Source organism: Prionailurus bengalensis, chromosome X (assembly GCF_016509475.1).
Source record: "Prionailurus bengalensis isolate Pbe53 chromosome X, Fcat_Pben_1.1_paternal_pri, whole genome shotgun sequence".
Lineage (NCBI taxonomy): Eukaryota > Metazoa > Chordata > Mammalia > Carnivora > Felidae > Prionailurus > Prionailurus bengalensis.
In genome coordinates, this window is record NC_057361.1 from 59,543,164 (window position 1) to 59,564,671 (window position 21,508).

At 37.0% G+C, this 21,508-nt stretch overlaps 1 protein-coding gene across 3 annotated transcripts in view; it reads right to left on the reverse strand.

Moving 5' to 3' along the window:
- The window catches only part of HDAC8 (histone deacetylase 8), a 228,833-nt gene that overhangs the window by 126,307 nt on the left and 81,018 nt on the right, over nt 1-21,508 (reverse strand). For all 3 annotated transcript variants that reach the window (XM_043569860.1, XM_043569862.1, XM_043569861.1), the window contains 2 exons: nt 8,961-9,133; nt 6,349-6,443 (listed from right to left, as the gene is read on the reverse strand). In XM_043569860.1, coding sequence (XP_043425795.1) covers nt 6,349-6,443; nt 8,961-9,133 — 268 coding nt within the window. The remainder of the gene's footprint in view (nt 1-6,348; nt 6,444-8,960; nt 9,134-21,508) is intronic.

Here is a 21,508-nt window from a genome sequence, read left to right on the forward strand (position 1 = left end):
GCCTGACGTGGGGCTCAAACTCACAGACCGCGAGATCATGACCTGAGCCGAAGTTGGATGCTCAACTGACTGAGCCACCCAGGTGCCCCAAGAAATTCAATTTAGATATGGAAACACAAATAGGTTAAAAGTAAAAGAACAGATGAAGATATACCACACAAATAATAATAATAATCACACCACTCAAATAATAATAAAATCAGCACAGATGTGACAATATTAAAATCAGACAAAGTAGACTTCAGAGAAAGGAATATTACCAGAGATAAAGAGCAGTATTTCATAATAATAAGAGGGTCAATTCATCAAGAAGATATAACAACCCTAAATGTGTATATATCTAGTAACAAAGCTTCAAAAATACATGAAGCCCAAACCAACATAAGTGAAAGGAAAAATTACCAAATCCAAAATCATGGTTGGAGATTTCAACTTTCTTGACAAGTGACAGAACAAGCAGACAAAATCCATAGGGATATAGAAGACATAAATAACACTCTCAACTAACCTGACCTAATGATAAATGATAAATGATAATGATAAAAAATGTTGTCCAATAACAGTAAAATACACATTCTTTGCAAACTGCACGTGAAACATTCACCAAGATAGATCCTATGCTGGGTTGTAAAACAAACTCCAATAAATATAAAATGACTGAAATCACACAAAGTATGTTCTTTGAGCACAACAGAATTAAACTAAAATGAAGGTAAATAGATATCTGGAATGTCCTGAAATATTTGGAAATTAATTTTTAAAAACCCATGCTTCTAAATAACTCATCAAAGAAGAAAATTAGAAAATATTCTGAACCAACTGAAAATGAAAACATCAAAATCTCTGGGATGCAGCTATAGCAGTGCTTAGATGAAAATTTATAGCATAAAATTCTCGTATTAGAAAAGAAGAAAGGTTTAAAATCAATAAACTAGGTTTCTATCGCAAGAGACTAGAAAAAGAACTAAAAGTCAATACAAAGTTAGTAGAAGGAAGGAAATAACAAAGATATGAACAGAATAATAAAATAGAAAAGAGAAAAATGAAGTCAATGAAAAAGCTGATTCTTTGAAAAAAAATACAGTTCAATAAAACTGATAAATCACAAGTTAAAATGATCAAGAAAAACAGGAGTGGAATACTAGGAATGGAAGAAGGGATATCACTACAGCTTCTACAGACATTAAAACAATAATAAAAGAATATTATAAGTGAGTGGGCAAATTCCTCAAAGACAAATTATCAACATGGAAGCAAGAAGAAATAGAAAATCTGAATAGCTATGTAACTATTAAAGAAATAGAATTCATAATTAAACACCTTCCCACAAAGAAAACCCCATACTCAAATGTTTCACTGGTGAATTCTATCAAATACTTAAGTAAGAAATAGTATAAATTTTACAAACTCTTTCAGAAAAAAAGAGGAGGTGGGGACACTTCCCAAGTCATTTTATAAGATCAACATTGCCCTGATATCAAAACCAGACAAAGACATTACAAGAAAAGAAAACAAGTCAACATCCCTCATCAACATTGACACAAAAATCCAAACTGAATCCAGCAATACATAAAAAGGATAATATACCATGACAAACTAGGGTTTATTCCAACAATGCAAGGTTTAACATTTAAAAAGCAATAATTAATGCAATTTACTGTATTAACAGAATAAGAGGACTCCATATGATCATTTCAATAGATGAGGAAAAAGCATTTGACAAAGTTTAACACTTATTTGAGAGAAAATTCTCAGTATATTAGGATTAGAAGGGAACTTCCTCAACCTAATATAGAACATGTATGAAAAAACCAACAGCTAACATCATGCTTCACGGTAAAAGATTAAGTGCTTCCCCCTATGATCGGGAACAAGACAAGGATGTTTGCTCTAACCACTTCTATTCAACATCATATTGGAGGTCCCAACCAGTGTAATAAGGCAAGAAAAAGAAATAAAAGTCATAAAGATTGTAAAGGAATAAGTAAAACTTTCTTTATTCACAGATGACATGTTTGTATACATGAAATATGCTAATGAATCTACAAAAAGCTACTAGAGCTAAAGAGTTTAGCAATGATACATTATTCAAGATCAATATAAAATCAATTGTATTTCTATATTCTAGCAACAAACAATTGGAAATTGAAATTTAAAAATACCATTTATAATAACATCAAAATCATGAAATACTTAAGGGTAAATATAACAAAATTTGTGCAAGACTTGTTCACTGAAAAGTATAAATGAAAATTTGAAATTAAAAACTTAAGAAAATGGAGAGATATAGCAAATTTTTGGATTGAGAGATTAAATATTGTTAAGATGTTATTCCTCCCCAAAATTGATCTATAGATTCAGTACAATCTACAGATGCACTGCAAGACTGTTTTACACCCGTAACATACACTTGTATATAAATCTACACTTGTATATAAATCATTATTTTCAATGGCTACATATATTTCCTCATATCAATCATGCATAGTTTATCCAACCAGTCCATCAGAAATGGTCTGGTTAAGTAAATATTTTTCACTCACTAAATTTTGTTACTAAATCTATCTGATTCAGGTATATACATATCCCTGATATATATGCACATACATATACATATATGTATATATGAATATATTATATAACATAAATGCCATACTCTATCCTAGATCATAGGATCCAAATAGTGTTACTGGATTACAGAACATTCTTATATATGATAGTCCATAAGCTTTATTACATGGAGTGGGTAATTTGCTAAAGTAGCCTTGTACTGGTCTTTTTATGGGACCTCATGCCACCTTTGGGCTTTCTCTATGGTAGAGATACCTGAGCCAGCCTATGGGCAGGTTCCCTTCCTCTCTTTCCAACCTGGGCTCAGATCTTCTTCCAGCTGGGATTGCTTCCTTACTCCATGCCTGGCTGGCAAACTTGGCTCCCTAATTCCTGAGCTGGGACCAACTCCCTGATCACTGGCTTTATGACATCACTGGTTTTATATCTCATGAGAACTATGACTGAAATCTCACCATTAATTACTTCTAATATTTGTGCTAGACTTGTCTTCTCAACTCCCTTCCCTCAGTTGGCAATCTCGTGTTTTCCCATGGGCACATCTGTTTCCTACAGCTGGGATACCTGGTACTTCTTGCAAAGGATGGGTATTTGCTACTGGAAGTCTTTTCAGCAAAAGGCTTCTAATTCTTCCATCTTAAAAAGAGTTTTACCATGTGAATGTTGAGATCCCTATTATTAAAACACTCATTTATTCAGTTGCTCATTCAAACAATGAACACCAACAAGATGGGTGGCTGATATTGTGCTAAGCACTGAGGGGGAATACAGACAACCAAAATACAGATGACCAAATGAATAGTATAGACTATGTTATAGGAGTGTACTGGAACCTCTTAACAGGTTTGCCTTTCTCAAGTCTCTCTCTTTTGCAGTCTGTCTTCTGTGTGCTACTAAGTTTTCTAAAAACCAAAGTTCATCTGTTTTCACAGAAATAAAGTATACACTCTTTAGTGCAGTGTTCAAGGCTCTTCATAATGTGGCTCCAATTTTCATTCAAGCCTTAATCCTTCCCACTCTCCCTTAGGAACTCTATGTTCTACTACTTTATCAAACTTCTCACTGGTCCCATGAGGAACCAGGTCCTTTCCAATCCCACTTCCCTTTGCCTAGAATGTCTTTCCCTCTTCTTTACCTGTCAAACTCTCAATCAACCTCCATGATTTAGTTCAAAGTCTTGGTGAAACATTTCTTCTATTCTCCTCAACTGTCCTGGATTTGAGCACATTGTTCTGTCACCTTTATCAGATGGTGAAATTTTTGAGGGCACTGGTTTTACTTGCTAGTCTTTGTATCTCTGAATTCAAGTCTGAATAAGGCCTGGCAAGTAGTAGGGATGCAATGAATATTTATTAAATGAATGAAGGAATAACTGAATATGAAGGAAGAGCTCAAAGGGCCTTGGTATATTTAGGTAAGGGGTTTTTTAAAGGCATGGGGCTTGAAGCTAGACCTAGGAAGACAATAGAGAGATGGAGAAAGAGCATTTGGAAGAGGAAGATTATTATCCCAGGACATAGAAGAAGAAAAGCCCAAGACTGAAAGTGAAGACAGTGGGGGGGGGGGGTCAGCCAGACTGCAGCTGACTGCTGCACTATCTTGACCTTTTCACTGACTAGATTTCTCAATTATATTTTCAGCTCCTGGAGGGCAGGGTATTTTGTACACTCCTTTGAATCCCTTTCATATTTGATGCACATCTCCACAGTCATTGTTCCTACTGTCTTGTGTTTCTTACTATGCTCTGTAACATAATTATTTGTATATCTACATACCTCTCCAGAACTTATACCAGCCTCCCTCCCAGGCTGCTTGAGGTAGGGGACGAGATGAGGTTTCAGTGTCTTTGAATTTTCCAAGACACCTATCATAGTGCCTGGCACACAATGGGTGCTCAGTAAATATTTTTTGACCTATCATTTGTTGATCTGATTACACAGAACCACAAGGATATTTGTGTGCAACTATGTATTGTGGCACAAAACTTATATATGCCTTCACACTGTGCAGTCTATTTTTGGCAATTTTCATTAAAATGTTATCTTATTGTACAGGGAAGACTGTCATTTCAATTTTCTTCTTTGTTCCTTCTTGGATGACTCACATTTCTTGTACCAGAAGGATATGACAGAAGGGATTCAAAAAGGGTTTGGACACATTTATGAATGACAAAGTCATAAATGTCTGGGTATAAGGAGTTGTTAGGAGCATGCAAAGGGGAAGGAGAAAACTTGCATTTTACAAGTGCCTATCATGTGCCAAGAACTGTGTTAGGCAATTGGCATACATTGTATATTTTTTAATCTGGCAGAATATGCCAGCATAAAGATAGGACATGTCTATCTATAAGGCCAAGCCCACATCCATTCAGGCACATAGTTTCTCCAGGTACCAGAGGCAGTATTCATCTTTATTAAAATTTTATCAACCTTTTAAGACAGATGAATCTATGGATTTGCACTGTTTCCTAGGAACAGAACACTCATTCTCAATTCAAGCTCCTATAGTTTAAAACTTTTTTGACATAACTTGATCAGTTTTAAAGTCTCAATACTTTAAATTACAATGCAATCTGAGATAGTCCCACAGCAATAATAGCGATTACATTTGTTCACAAATGTAATTTGTTCGCTTATCTTTATATTTCATAAAGCTTCCAAATACTGAACAAAGGTAAGTCAAGTCAAGAAAAGAAACTTCTATTAACCCTGACACCAGCAAATTGTCTCAAATTATAGCATGCCTTCAATTTGTATTCTAAACACGTTGAGTGATTTTTCAGAGATACATATTATACCTCATTTGTGGTTAGAAGAAAATTGGAAGGAAATTCGTTTAGGTTGTTTCTAATTTTTAAAAAATAATAGTAACTTTAAAAAGAATAATGTTCCCAAGTATACAGATTCTGCATCTGGTAGGAATAAAAACGTAACCAAAGTACCATCTCTACTCCTGGGAATGGCTTGAGAAAGTGGGGCTGCAGGTACTGGTTCACACATTGGCTTCATTATAAGTCACATAATCTAAGGTCTACAACTACACATCTTGATCTGTGATAACATGCTTCCTGCCAAGTGTGGGGGTGGGTGGGAAGAGAAGGAATACACCTTCAGATAAGGGATAATCAGTATACTCACAGGTCTCAGACAGCTTTCTGTTAACCTGTTTTGGGAAAACTAAAATAGACATCTTTGCTCCGGGAAGTGTAAAGCCCATCTCATATGACTAAAGAAAATGGTAAATGTTCAAATGACCTTTCACATGGCACCTCTGTGGGCCACTAATCACTGGAAAAACACCAGACATGTCTTTGTGGTGATTATGTGTTTCTTAACTTTTATCTTAGTCAAAGGAAACTGAAAGACCAGGACTGACCCCAAAGAACACAGGTGTGACATCCACCTATGGGACTTTTTAAAGATAGACAAGAACCCAGCTTATGTGTTTAAAATATTTCCCCTTCTTTTTTGAGACTAGGGGATGAAAATATGCACGTATTCCAAAGAGTTCTTTGTGTGAACAGGTGACCCCTTCCCACAGTCTCTGTGATTAATTGAGAAATTAAAGTTAGTTGGCCTTTGAGATCTCTTGTAAAAAAGGCAGAAGGTCTTGGATATTTTGGAACAAGAGTCCACTATTCTGCCAAGACAGTATGTTATTGTTATTGGAGTGTCTCTCAACAAAATGGTATTGAGCGGTGAGGACGTGATTTTGATTAGGTGGAATGACTCAGCTCTTCCCCTTAAAGAAGAGAGGACTTGTCAGAGCCTTACTTACCTCATGATCTGGGATCTCAGAGGATAGTGTTTTCCCTAGGATGACCCCGGTCAAGTATGTCCAGCATCGAGCCGTGTTGGCAAGGTTATAGCCTCCTGTCTCCATCAAGAATTGTGAAGTTAGGAAAGAACAGTCACAAAACAGCAGGAGAGGGAAGGAGGGTAAGGAAGGAGAGAAAAATGTTTTAATAAAAGGGCTAAAAAGACAACTCCAACTTGCAGAACTTCACCTAAACATCCCTTTATGCTGTTTTTGAACCATCTAGTAGGTGGACTTTAGTGGATTAGTCAGACCATGCACAGTGTGGAACTGGGAAGTCTAAGGCCTACAAAGATTAAAGAGGCCCTCATCTCTGAACAAATATGCACCTGAGGACTCCAAGCTCCTGAATTTCATCAAGTCATCAGCAAGACTGAGATCCCTGGAATCCAGATCTCTTGAGGTGACCTACCCAACATGAAGGTCTCTCTGTGATGAAATTTGCAACAATTCTATAAAATGGCTGCTGGATATGATTTGTATGTTAAAGCTATTGGCAGATATAGCCCCATAAGTATCCAGGAAAGAGAAATGGAAAATGTTGGCAGAAATAGACTTCCTTCTTTCAATATCAGCATTCCTTTTCTCCACAAAACACAGGCCTAGTGGCAAAGATCAACGAGAATGAGATGAGGGAAGGGACTGTTGATTGATGCTCTGACCCATCTCATCAGGTTCTGTCACAGTCAGCCAGCAGCCATATTATACTGGCTAATAATCAGCATATTTCTGCACTGAATAGATGTGTTCTGCCATGCAAGCATTAGAACATCGGCCTTTAGCTAAATTCCAAGAGTGTAAGGATGAAATGGAATGATTTCTTAAGCTCAGTGCAGCCTGAGGGAAATAGAAGCTGGTCTATTTTAGGTAGGGTAACCATATAATTTATTGTCCAAGTGGTACACTTTTAACAGTAAAAGGGACACTATTAATAATTACACTGGGATAACATGTATAAATTGGGACATATGGTCACCTTTCTCTTAAGCCTTGAAAGCCTTACTCTTTTAAAGGCCAGGGATAGTGGGTGTTTTAGAATATGTCATTTAGGCCTCAATGGGATCAAATGAAGCTTGGGGACATGGTTATCTCCACTAATTGTCTATGTGCTATTGGGGGTTGAGAATTTAAGTGAAATAGTACAGATATTACCTTAAACATTCCTGATGTGAAAAATATGAATTTATAAGATTGACTTATTGGGCATAATTATTTGATTTCAAAAAGATCCAACATAGATTTTAAGTAGTAAACTCTTTCTGGTACACATACAGTATTATTAGATTTGCAAAAATTCCTTTTACATGAAGGCATTTTCAGGAATACACATATTGTATAAGAAGAGTTATGTATTCAAAAGCCAAAACTTTGGGCTGAGAAAGCAAAGTGACTTTGAAAATGCTAAGTAAAGGCTCGCACAACTTTTCACATCTGTGTAAAAGTTGAATTTGCACAGATGTATATTGTAGAAAGGGCTTTTTTCTTTGCCCGAGCTGTACCTGTGTCATAATCAACATCCTTAGTGCTGTCAAGGAAAGTAATATGTTACATAGCATTTATCAATTTTATCTTTTCCCTGAGTTGAAGTTAATAGATGTCTTGCCTGCGTTTCATAAAAGGGTGTCTCTTGTAAGCACCTTTAATTTTTATCCCTCTAGGGTTTGAGTCTGCCAAAGGACCTGGCTTGTGTATTTGTGTTGAATGCTCACTCATTTTCATAAGGCCTTCCCACAACCTCCTCTAATTTGGTTTTTACAATAGGTCGACAAAACAACAAACTATTAGTTGTTCCATAATACTTGTGTTTTAAGCTCAATCTGCTTGACCATGTTATTTTAACGCACAATTCATTCACTCAATGAAATACAGATTGTGCCAGATGGATAGATAGAAGATTCTCAACAAGGCATCTTCAAAAGTAGTTGAGGTTGTAAAAGGTACTTTCACAAATGTGTAAATGCTTCTATTGAATAGACTCAGCTTTCTCTTGGTCAAGTAATACAAAACATCAGTACACACTGAAGGCAAGAATGCCCAAGAGATTCTAGATCTCTCAATTTTGCTTTATTGTAACAAATCCATGCTTTTTTTGGTGGGGGTGGGAGGGAGAAGTCATTCTTGAATTCAGCTTAGATTATTTAATTAATTCATGTGTTTACTACTTATAGATGAGTAGACTTAGAATTCTGGTGGTATGTTTCCAAAGGATGATTATTAGAACTGAGAATCAAAAACTACACTGAGAGAAGATGGATTAAAGTCCACTGAGGTTAACACCCACTATTCTTAATAAGATCTGATGGCACCTTTAACCAAAGGCCCTTTGCTTTAGGAATTGAAACTTAGACTTCACAGTACCAAGGAGTCAATGCACATGCCAAGCCGAGGAGAAGTGTGCCACAGTACTTCCTTATGCTGAATTGTGAAAGGGGCAGAGTTCTTTGACTCAGGCTTCTGGATCACAGGCATGTGGGTATTATCCAATCTAAGAAAGCCAAGTTTTACTCAGTGCCAGTGGAAAAAATGTGGAAGAAGGTCAGCAAATTCTGCTGGTGAACTTCCTTTGTACTTACCTCCTCCCAAAATGAGTGTTGCCAATTGCCACTGAAGGATGTACTTAAGACATTTGCCAATTCCCACTGGAGTCATGTTAAAGGAGCACATGGGATCCCCAGCAATTGTATCAGCTCCCAGCTGTAAGACCACTGCTTTAGGATTAAAGGCTATGTATACCTCCTTTAGTACACTGTGGAAAAGAGAAAAGATATAAAATGTCAGAAAATGACAGGTCATTTTGGTCTGGGGGGGCAATTGGAGACATAACTGAGTCAGCAAATAGTGAAGGGGGGAAACCCAACTTGTCAAACCCATCAAACTTTCCATCTAAAACGGGTGATTCAGACTGTATGTAAATTATACCTTACTAAACCTGATTTACAAAAAAAAAAAATTCCCTCCACCTTCACCTTACCAACAATCAAATTTACCTTTATGTTATAGAACTCAAACTTCCTTTAAATATTTATATTAACTTTAATAGCCATAGGACATAGTGTATATATTTACTCCATTTTATAATCTGGGAAAGTAAGACATATACACTGCATAGTTAAGGATTATTTATGATAATTTAAGATTGCCAACATCCTTGGGGTTTATTATCTAGTTATCAATGGAGACTGCTGAAGATAATTAACATGCTTTGAAAGCATAGATGTTATCAGTTTACTTTCTATTATTCTAAAAGACTTCTGGGTTATGAAATACAGCCCTCCCCAATTCATATGTAACCAGAGTATTATAGGGTAGAGAATAATAACAACTTATCCAAAATTATAAATCTGAAAGTACCCTAAAGAATAAGTTGTAGTGAGTAGTAATGAGGATAATTTTGGGTAGAATCATACAGTGGTATCAAATCAACCTAACAGCTTTTTTCCTGACAGTTATAAGCATCATAGATGAAAAGGAAGTTGTCAATGTGACAGATGACCTTAGTTAGGCTTCTATTATTATCATTAATTGAACACTGACACTGTCCAGAATGCATTCTTAGGAGTTAGAAAGTCCCTGCTCTCACGGGGCTTACAATCTAGTTTTCAGACAAAACATATACCAGCTCTTATGGGACTGAGTAACTCTTACAGAGACATATAAACAAGTGCAAATTAACATACTTCAGAGTTGAGAAAAGGCAGAGTCAGAAAGTGATACAAAATGTTGGGGTTAATGGCCCCTTCATAATCAACATGTCAAATTATACCAATGCAGCAAAAACAGAAAAATTCCAGATCCTTTTGCAACTGCAAAAAGAATTCAGGGTTATAAAATGCCATTCTCCCAAATTCATATGTAACCAGGGTATCGAGACTGTTGAAAAGTGCTCAGCTGCAGAGGCATTCTTTGACTCAAAAGAGTGTTTTGTTTTGATTTCTCATCTATGCAGACAAATATTGTGTGATTGTGGAGATTATAATAATATTATAAAACTTATGACATATGATCCTTAATACAGGAATACTCAAGCCTATTCTCTCTTTCATGTGCTTATCTACTGGTGCAGAGGGAAAATAAGCCACCTGAATAGTTAGCTAACATGTATTAAGGATCTACATGTACAGAGAACCCCATTTGCTGCTATCAGGAGACACAGAGGAAGGCATGATCTCTGTTCTAAAAAGGTTTATAACTTTCAGGAAGAAGAGGGAGGCAAGAAAGACCAATGTTTCTTCATTCATTCTATCCCTCATTTTGCACAAATTTACTGACTACCCCCTGTGTATCTAGCATGAAACTGTACCAGATGCTGCAGGAACAAAGATGAATATGACACAGCTTTTATCTTTATGTGGCTCAAAACTGAGGGGAAGACTCATACTATGTTAATCAGTAATTAAAGTACAATGATAAATGAAGTATCCGAGATGGCACAGTGAAGCGAGTAATTGACTTTTCCAGAAGATGTTAGAAAAAGCTCTATAGAGCTAACTTTTGACTTGGGTCTTAAAAGATGAGAAGAACTACAATGAGCTACCTATTAAAATGGCAAAAATGAAAAATAGTGATAACATCAGTTGCTAGTGAGGATGTGGAGAAAGTAGATTACACATAGATTGTGAGTGGGAATGTAATATGGTGTAGCCACTTTGGAAAATAGTTTGGCAGTTCCTGTCAAAACTAAAAATAGACTTACCATGAAACCTAGCAATTGAACTGTTAGGCATTTATACCAGAGAAATTAAGGCTTATTTTAATATAGGAACTTGTACACAAATGTTCATAGCAACTTTATTTGTAGTAATCCAAACAGGAAACAACTCAGATGTGCTTCAACAAGTGAATGATTAAACAAACTGTGGTATATCCAAACTGTGGAATATTGCTTATCAATAAAAAGAAACAAACTATTGATAAACGCAAAAAAACTTGGGTGGATCTCAATGGAATTATGTTGGTTGAATAAGGCCAGTCCAAAATCTATACTGCACAATTCCATTACATACCATTTGTTAAATAACAATTTGAGGGATGGAGAACAGATGGAGGTTGCCAGTAGTTAGGGATGGGTATGGCTATAAGATGGTAGTATGAGACAACTTTGTTGTGATGGTATAGTTCTGTACCTTGATTGTGGTGGTGGTTTTGGTTATACAAAGCTACACATGTGATAAAAATCTCATAGAGTCACACACACACATACATACACACACACACAGAGTGCATGTATAACTGATGAAAACTGAAATAAGCTCTATGAATTATACCAATATCATATTCTTGATTTTGATGTTGAATTATAATTGTGCAAGATGTGAACATTGGAGGAGGCTGGAAGATGGGTGCATGGAACTTTCTTGTACATTTCTTTGCAAAATCCCTTGAAACCATAATTATCAAAATAAAAAGTAAAAAGAAAGATGAGGAAAAGTTTACAGGCATGTGGGGTGAAGGTAGTGGAGTTGGAAGCAGGATGGTTGTAAGAGTCATTAGTAGGGGACTAGCTTCAGAGAAGGAACTGTATACGTAAGAGCATGATGGTTTGAAACAAGCAGTAGTGGGAGTGAAGCTAATGAAGTAAATGTGGTTTAGGGCATAAAGGGCCACAGATATGCCAAGGCAGGCTAATGAGTGGGCTTTTACTTTAGGAGTATGAAATATCTCAAACATTGCATGTGTCTGTGTATTTACACGTGTGTATGTGTGTTGGGGGAATGATCAGATTTACATTTTGAAAAGATACTCTGGGGGCACCCGGGTGGCTCAGTTGGCTAGTGTCCGACTTTGGCTTGGGTTGTGATCTCACAGTTTGTGGGTTCCAGCCCTGTGTTGGTCTCTCTGCTGTCAGAACAGAGCCCACTTCGGATCCTCTGTCTCCCTCTCTGCCCCTCCCCTGCTCGCTCTCTCCCTCAAAAATAAACAAACATTAAAAAAAGAAAAGAAAAGAAAAGAAAAGATATTCTGACTATAGCATAAGATACATTGAAGGTTATCAGGGGGCTTTTGCAACAATCCAGGCCAGTGGCAGCAAGGTCAGGGAAGAAGAGATGGATTTGGGAGATACTTCTATGATAGAATTGATAGGGCATCACATATTGACACACAAGGAAAGTGTATACATGTAACATTCATGAGTGTTTGGTACTAGGGCAGAGGAAAGGATAAAGAAAGGCAATGTGTTTCTGGAACAGTTCTTTTAGTGATAGCCAGGAAGAGAAAACGAGTCCTCAGGGAGTTCTGATGAAGAGGGCTATGGATGGATGGAGAAAAGGGTAATTAGAAGGTTTGGAAAAGGTAAGGTAATTTGTACACAGTGTAAACTTCAAAGCAACTGCAAGCGAGGACAGTTTACATGTAAGGGCTACATGGTGGACCCTCTTAAATTCAAGAGTGGAAGTTTTCATTTGGTTTGACAGTCAAATGGGAGTCACTGGAGAAATATAAATACTGATGTTGCTGAATGATGCTTAGGAACTTTGATTTTTGCTGTTGCATGGAAGGCCAACGAGAGAATGTCTGGAGGCAGAGGGATTGGCAAAAAGGGTATTGAAGCATGAGAGCAACAGGAAGCAAGATAAGGTAAATTTGGGGAATAATGAGAGGGCTAGGTGACAGATTGGGTGGGGATGGGGGGTGGTCAGAGTAGAAAACACACTGTGCCAATTCCTCTAGAATTCACAGGGGCGGGGGGAAGAGAAATTGAAATATTCTTTGTCCTACTGCTACTTCCAAATCCAGTCTTCTTTCCTCTTATCAATCTCTCCTCTTTTGAGTCAATGACATTTGCTTATACTACTCAAAGGCTATCTAAGGTCCTTTCTATAGACCTACAAGGTATTCTTTCACCTCCCTTGAAGACATTAGCACCTGATTCACAAGTTTTCTGTCTCTCCCTTTCTCTGTCATTATTCTTTGCAGTTCACTACTCATTTGCTTCCTTAGATCTTGATTCAAGCACCTATTCTTACCTATCCTAGGCACTAGAGATACAGAAATAAGTAAAATTCAAGGACCTTATTGCCCAGTAGGGGAAGAAGATAGGAAAACAAATAACTATGATAAGTGCTATAATATCCATCCATTCATTCAAAAAATGTTAACTAAATGCCTACTGTATACCAGGCACTATGTTGGGAAATGGGTTTGCTATTGAACAAAAGAGACCTGCTCCTTCCCCCTGTGACCCTTCTAATTCTCCGAAATAACAGTTTCTTCACCTTTTGAACAACCGTGATGTCCACCTGCACTTCACTTTAGGTATTGCTAGGCATAGCCATGCTTTGGGACCTGACAAGGAAGTGCTTAGAAATGTTCTACTTCTAACACCCTGAACTTGGAACTGCTTTTTAGGTGTACAGTTTTCCATTTTCTGGTTGAACTTGTTCTTTATTCTCATTTTAACTCCTGCTTTCTTGTCTTTCTCCTATTTTCAAAGTCCACTAGTCAATCTTTTGACCTCATTTGCCTCACTACTCACTTTTTAAAAATGTTTTTTAATGTTTATTTATATTTGAGAGAGAGACAGAGTGTGAGAGGCAGAAGGGCAGAGAGAGAAGGAGTCACAGAATCCGAAGCAGGCTCCTGGCTCTGAGCTGTCAGCACAGAGCCCAACGCGGGGCTCAAACTCACGGAGTGTAAGATCATGACCTGAGCTGAAGTCGGACGCTTAACCGACTGAGCCACCCAGGCACCTTGCTTCACTACTCATTTTGAATAATATAGTTAGTCATTTTAAAAACTCTTGGTAGCATACTTAATTCCTTCACACCTTTGTCGTTTTTGTCCTGATAATCCTTAAGTCCTTGGATAAACCACTCCGTCAGAATTTTCTGCTCTGTTCTGCTGGAGAAAGCTGAGAAGTCAAACCAATTGCTTCCTCTACAGTTTATGCTTACAACTCCAGTTCAACAAATTCCATAAGCATTTACTGACTGTTCAATATGTGCCACTCTCTCTGTGCAGCTTGGCAATCATTTGCTTCACCTCTTATTGATAAAAAATTACATTTCTTGCAGCATCTAGTCTAATTTTTTAAAAATACAAATACAATGAGAGCACATTCTTGACGCTAAAAAATAAAATAAATATAAAAGTCTATCAAATAAAAGTGCAAAATCTCTCTCCATCCCCACTCCTTTTCCAGAGGTAACTGCTGATTCATTACACATAGCTTCAACTAGCTCAGTCAAGTATGAGGCAGAAAAAGTTTGACGTGTTTCTTTACAGATTAAACTTTCTCCTGCCTCATACTTGACTGAGCTGGTTGAAGCTATGTGTAATGAATGCCTTCCTCTACCTCTTCTCTACCTGACAATGTTTTTCCTCATATTCCTCCTTTTCCTTGAGGCTAATTTTACCACCCAGGCACTAGATCCTCATTTCTGTTCCTCTAAGGGCCACGAAACACCAATAAGCTCTTTCTTACATCTTTAGTCTCTGCCTTTCTACTGATTCTGTTCCTTTAGGTTATAAGTTTCCTATCTCCTCCTCCCCTTCTCAGCACTGCCAAATTTACCCACTTACTGGTCACCTAAGCATTCTTTTTGCAATCCAGTTTCTGATTTTACTGTTCTCAGTTTCTCTCTTGAAAGGAGAGAGACCTGTTGGTTATGATATCCAAAGCTTTTTCTCTGTTATCTTTTCTAACTTCTCAGAAGCAACTAATAGTTGATACTATTCAAAAATCTGTAGTTGATCATCAATGGCTACAGCTACATTAAAAATATTTTTAAATCTTTAAAAAACCCCAAATTTATTGATAGTCACATAACATACAATTCCCCCATTTAAAGTGTACAATTCAACAGCTTTTAGTATATTCACAGAGTTGTACAACCATTACCACAATGAATTTCAGAACATTTTCATCATCCCCCAAAGAAACTCTGTACCCATTAGTGGTTATTGCCTATTCCTACCATTCTTCAATCCCCAGGCCTTGGCAACCACTAATCTACTTTCTGTCTTTATGGATTTGTCTGATTTTGACTTTTCATATGAATGGAATTATATAATATGTGGTTTGTAACTGGCTTCTTTCACTTAGTATAACATGTTCACAGTTCATTCATGTTGTAGCATGTATCAGTACATTGTTCCTTTTTTTGACCAAATAATACTCCATTATTTGTATATACCAAATTTTCTTTATCCATTCATCAGCTGATGGACATTTGAGTTATTTTTACTTTCTGGATAACTGAAAAATGCTGTTATGGGCATTTGTGTATAAGTTTTTGTGTAGATAAGTTTTCATTTTTCTTGGTTACCTACCTAGGAGTCGAATTTCTGGGTCATATGTTAACTGTATGTTTGTTTAACATTTATAGGAACTTCCAGATTGTTTTCCACAGTGGTGGCACCAGTTTACATTCACATCATCAATGTATAATATATGAGGGTTCCATTTCTTCCACATCTTCACCAATACTCGTTATTTTCTGTTTTGTTTTATTATAACCATTCTAGTGGGTATAAAGTGGTATCTCATGGTGGTTTTAATTTGTATTTCACTGATGACTAATGACATGGAGTATTTTTCCATGTCCTTTTTAGCCATTGTATATCCTCTTTAGAGCAATGCCTCTGCAAGTCCTTTGCTCATTTTTAAATCGGGCCATTTGTCTTTTTAATATTGAGTTGTAAGTATTTGTATATTCTAAATACAAGTCTCTTATCAGATACATGGTTTGCAAAATTTTTCTCCCATTCTACAGGTTGTCTTTCATTTTCTTGATAGTATCCTTTGAAGCACAAAAGTTTTTAATTTTGTTGAAATCCAATTTATCTATATTTTTTTGTTACTTGTGTTTTTGGTGTCATATCTAAGAGAACATTTTCTAATTCAAGGTCATGAATATTTACATCTGTGTTTTCTTCTAAGAATTTTGTAGTTTTATTTCTGTCATTTAGATTATTTGGACTTAATTTTTGTATATGGTGTGAGGTAAAAGTCTAGATTCATTCTGTTGCATGTTGATATCCAGTTGTCCCAGATCCATCTGTTGAAAAGACTATTCTTCCCAATTCTTGGCACCCTTTGGGTAAAATTGACTGTAAGTATTTCTCGACCCTGATGAGTGTGACCCTCATGCCAGCACCACACTGTCTTGATTACAGTACCTTTTTAGTCCGTTTTGAAGTTGGGAAGTATATCTTCCAACCTTGTTCTTCCTTTTCAAGATTGTTGTGACTATTCTGGATTGAATTTTTATATAAATTTTAGGATCAGCTTGTCAATTTCCACAATGTCAGCTGTGATTTACAACTCCATTTTGACTGTGCTGAAACTGTCATCTTACCTCCTTCTCTATTCCTTGTCTCTTCTAATGATACCCTATCCTTTCAGTTAGTCATGTTCAAAACTCTGAGGCTCTTTGTGATTTCTCCCTTTCTCTGCTCCTCTTCAGTTAACCAGTCTTGCACCAATCTCTCTCCCATTCCTTCCTCTCCATTCCCACAGTAGTATTGGCCCTTATGACCTCTTTTGTGGAGTACATCAATAGCTTCTTAATTAATTTTTCTGTCTCAAGTCTCTTACTTCTCCAATCCATCATGCACATACACTAACTACAATCAGATTAATTTTCCTTAGGGATTATTTTGATCATGTCACCTCCTTATTCAAAACCCTTCAATGTCCCTCTATTGTCTTTAGATAATGCTTAAAATTCTTAGCCTTTAATTCAAAGTTCTTCATGATCGGATTCCACCCTACCTTTTTATCTTATTTTCCTGTAACTCCTTAACCCATATTCTTCTTTTTTTTTAATTTTTATTTTTTTAATTTTTTTTCAATATATGAAATTTATTGTCAAATTGGTTTCCATACAACACCCAGTGCTCATCCCAAAAGGTGCCCTCCTCAATACCCATCACCCACCCTCCCTCCCTCCTACCCCCACCAACCCTCAGTTTGTTCTCAGTTTTTAAGAGTCTCTTATGCTTTGGCTCTCTCCCACTCTAACCTCTTTTTTTTTTTCCTCCCCCTCCCCCATGGGTTTCTGTTAAGTTTCTCAGGATCCACATAAGAGTGAAACCATATGGTATCTGTCTTTCTCTGTATGGCTTATTTCACTTAGCATCACACTCTCCAGTTCCATCCACGTTGCTACAAAAGGACATATTTCATTCTTTCTCATTGCCACATAGTACTCCATTGTGTATATAAACCACAATTTCTTTATTCATTCATCAGTTGATGGACATTTAGGCTCTTTCCATAATTTGGCTATTGTTGAGAGTGCTGCTATAAACATTGGGGTACAAGTGCCCCTATGCATCAGTACTCCTGTATCCCTTGGGTAAGTTCCTAGCAGTGCTATTGCTGGGTCATAGGATAGGTCTATTTTTAATTTTTTGAGGAACCTCCACACTGTTTTCCAGAGTGGCTGCACCAATTTGCATTCCCACCAACAGTGCAAGAGTAACCCATATTATTCTGTAGGCAAACTAAACTGTCCATGGTTCTCCTCAGTCACCTTGCACTTTCTAAGTATGCTTTTTGTCATAAACTTCTTTGTGCCTGCAAGTCAACTTTCTACACGTGTACATATCTACTCTTTATTTTATTTAAAATTTTTTAAGTTTATTTATTTTGAGAGAGAGACAGAGTGACCATGAGTGGGGGAGGGACAGAGAGACAGAGAATCCTAAGCAGGCTCTACGCTGATATCACACGGCTTGAATTCAAGAACTGTGAGATCATGACCTGAACTGAAACCAAGAGTTGGTTGCTTAACTGACTGAACTACCCAGGAGCCCCTCATATCTACTCTTTAAAGGATAGCTCAAGTTCCATCTCCTTCGTAGGTAAAAAAAAATATGATAATAATAGCAGCTAACATTTATTGAGCTATGTTTATTTATTTATTTATTTATTTTTTAAATTTTTTTTTTCAACGTTTATTTATTTTTGGGACAGAGAGAGACAGAGCATGAACGGGGGAGGGGCAGAGAGAGAGGGAGACACAGAATCGGAAACAGGCTCCAGGCTCTGAGCCATCAGCCCAGAGCCTGACGCGGGGCTCGAACTCCCGGACCGCGAGATCGTGACCTGGCTGAAGTGGGACGCTTAACTGACTGCGCCACCCAGGCGCCCCGAGCTATGTTTATTTAAAACATAGCAGTCTTCTATGCACTTTATATATATTAGCTCATTTGACTCTCTTAACAATTTATAAGATAGGTATTATTATTAATTCTATTTTACAGATGGGGAAACAGCAGCACAGAGGGGTTAAGAAATATGTGTAAGATACACAGCTATTAAGTGGCAGAGCTGGGTTTTAAACCCAGGCATCCTGGCACCAGAGTCCATGCTCTAAACTACTACAATATACCTACTTCTATGACTTCCTGAACTCATCAGGTGCTTGTGCCAGCCACTTCACACATATTATTTTGTGTAACAGCAGTAGTGGCCACAGCATTATTTTTTTTAAGTGTTAATCTTGCTGAGCAAGCTCTGATTATATTATTCCCTCATTCTAAAATCTTCAGCAGCTCCCCAAATGCTTATGGAATATGGTACAAATTTTCATAGCTAAGAATTCCAGCTCTTGCATGATGTGATGCCCACCCACTTTTCCAATTTTCTTTGCAACTTGTCCCTCTCATGCACTTTACAGTCAGTATAGCCAAACTAAACAGCTGTCCTTTGTACATAGCTCAGTCTCTCCTGACTTTGATATTTCTGTATCCTCTGTGTAGAACATCCTTCCCTACATTCTCTGTCTATGTAAATTTGACCCAGATTTCATAAACACATACATATTCACACTTTGTAAAGATATACTAATTACCTACCCTTTAGAACCCAAATCAAATGTTACCTCCTGAATTAAGTCTTTTTCTCAAGTATTTTCTCCTTTTGAGTACCAATAGCATCTTATTTTTTATGGTTCTTATAACTTTCCACATTTTTATTTTATTTAAATATGTGTGACTATGAATACATATGTATATTCCTTTATGTTTCTATAATGTTAAAATTTCCACTAACTTCCTTGCAGGTAGAATCAATACCTTATACATAGTAGGCATTCAATAAATAATCATTAAATGAATAAATGAATAAAATATCAGTCTAGATTGTTTTGGGGAAAGTTTCCCTAACCACTGTAACAGTAGTGTTTGCTACACTGCAAATAATTAATTTTAGGTTTTGGAAAAGTATAAAATCTCTTCCCCAGAAAGGAGGTGGGGGTGGGGGAATGGAGGAGGTAATGGTTTGGGGGGAAGGACAGGCATCTCATTACACTACATTAGTAACTTCCCTATAAACACACACGATATTCATTTGAAATTCAGTTTTCTTGATGAGAAACCTAATCTTTCAGTATTCAGCAGTCTGGTTTTCAGACAAGGCTATGCAAATGAGGAAGAGATGCTGTGGCAGTTGTTTCTACAGGCATTGATTTGGGGAAAGGCCGTGGGTGCCTAAGGAGGATAAAAGCCAGAGGTGATGACATTAAAGATGCTTTTAGATAAAAGGAAAAGCCCAAGAACTAAATTGTAGAATTATCCCCCACCTTTTTTTATTCCATCAGGGTAGACCACAGCTTCTATGGTGTGCCCTTGAGGTCATTCAGTTGTGCCACTTTATCTCTAAATACTAGGGGCAAAACCCGGTTTTGTTTGCTTTATTTGTTTTTAAATGCTTAAAGTTCTAAAGGATTCAACTCAGGGAAATGGGATGCCAGAGATGGTGTCACAGTTACCTGTAATCAATGCTGATAGTAGGATCTGGTACCCCAAATTTGTCATTCTAGCCAGAACTCTGATGGTGCAGGCTCATCTCCTGACTTTCTAACTTGTAAACCAGCTTAGACTAGCCTTATTGTCTTTATGTTTTCCAACAAGCACCCTCAGCACCCTCTAGAGATTTCTTCAACAGAGATTAAAAACCGAGGAATTCAAAGTTGAAAAACCAAAAAGGGTAGAATGCAGAGGGAGAGGAGGGAGAAATATTTGTTATTAATGATGTTAGCTCCCAAAATCAGCCTGAGAAAAGTTATTGCCAGCAGCAAAATCTTTTCTAGAATATAAATTTTAAACCTATTGCATTGGACGGGATTCAGAGGGGTATTGTGTTGAGGACCCAAAGTGTCACTAATCAAGTCCCAAATGGGAGCTCTTCAACTTTTCACAGGTATGTTTTCTTTAAATTCCCTCAATCCTGTCTCAACTCAGGTACTGCTGACTCATTCTGCAAACACTCAACCTTCCAGGGGATGTAGCATATGGTAAATGCCTCAGTGATTCCTGAATATTTTTTACAAATGGTTCAGTGATGCAGAGAATTGGGTGAGGGGCTCCCTGTAGTGAGAGTTTGTTTGGGGCCATGGGTGCCTCTTGGCCATATTCAGAAGACATCAGAAGACATCTAATTTCCTATGTTTCTCTGTCTGGTTTTAGCATCAGACAAACTATACTGGTTTCATTAACATCTTTAGTACAAAAAACAAAACAAAAAACCCAAAGCCACAAAATAAAACAAACTTCAACCCCCTAACCAACCACCACTCCCAACAATCAATCATCATACCCCCTTTGGCTGTTTTAATTTTCAAGATGTAGTTTCTTTTTTTTTTTTAATGGTATCATACAGAGTATTTAAAAAAAAGTTTAAAATTTACATCCAAGTTAATAAGCATATAGTGCAACAGTGATTTCAGGAGTAGATTACTTAATGCCCCTTACCCATTTAGCCCACCCCCCCCCACAACCCCTCTAGTAACCCTCTGTTTGTTCTCCATATTTAAGAGTCTCTTATGTTTTGTTACCCTCCCTGTTTTTGTATCATTTTTGCTTCCCTTCCCTTGTGTTCATCTGCTCTGTGTCTTAAAGTCCTCATATGAGTGAAGTTATATGATATTTGTCAAAATGCAGTTTCTTAACATTTTACATGGGCATCTTTTCTCTCACGGCTGAGTCCATTATATAGAAACATGAATTCTAATTGGCATTTCTTTCTAACATGCCTTGTTGTAATTCTACTCATTAGTTATATATGTCATCTTGGCAACCAAAGGGGCCGTGCACTATTTTTAGTTTATTATTACTTATCTCTTTACCTCTTTGGAATAAATCATTCTTATTCACACAGGGGAAAGTGAGTCAT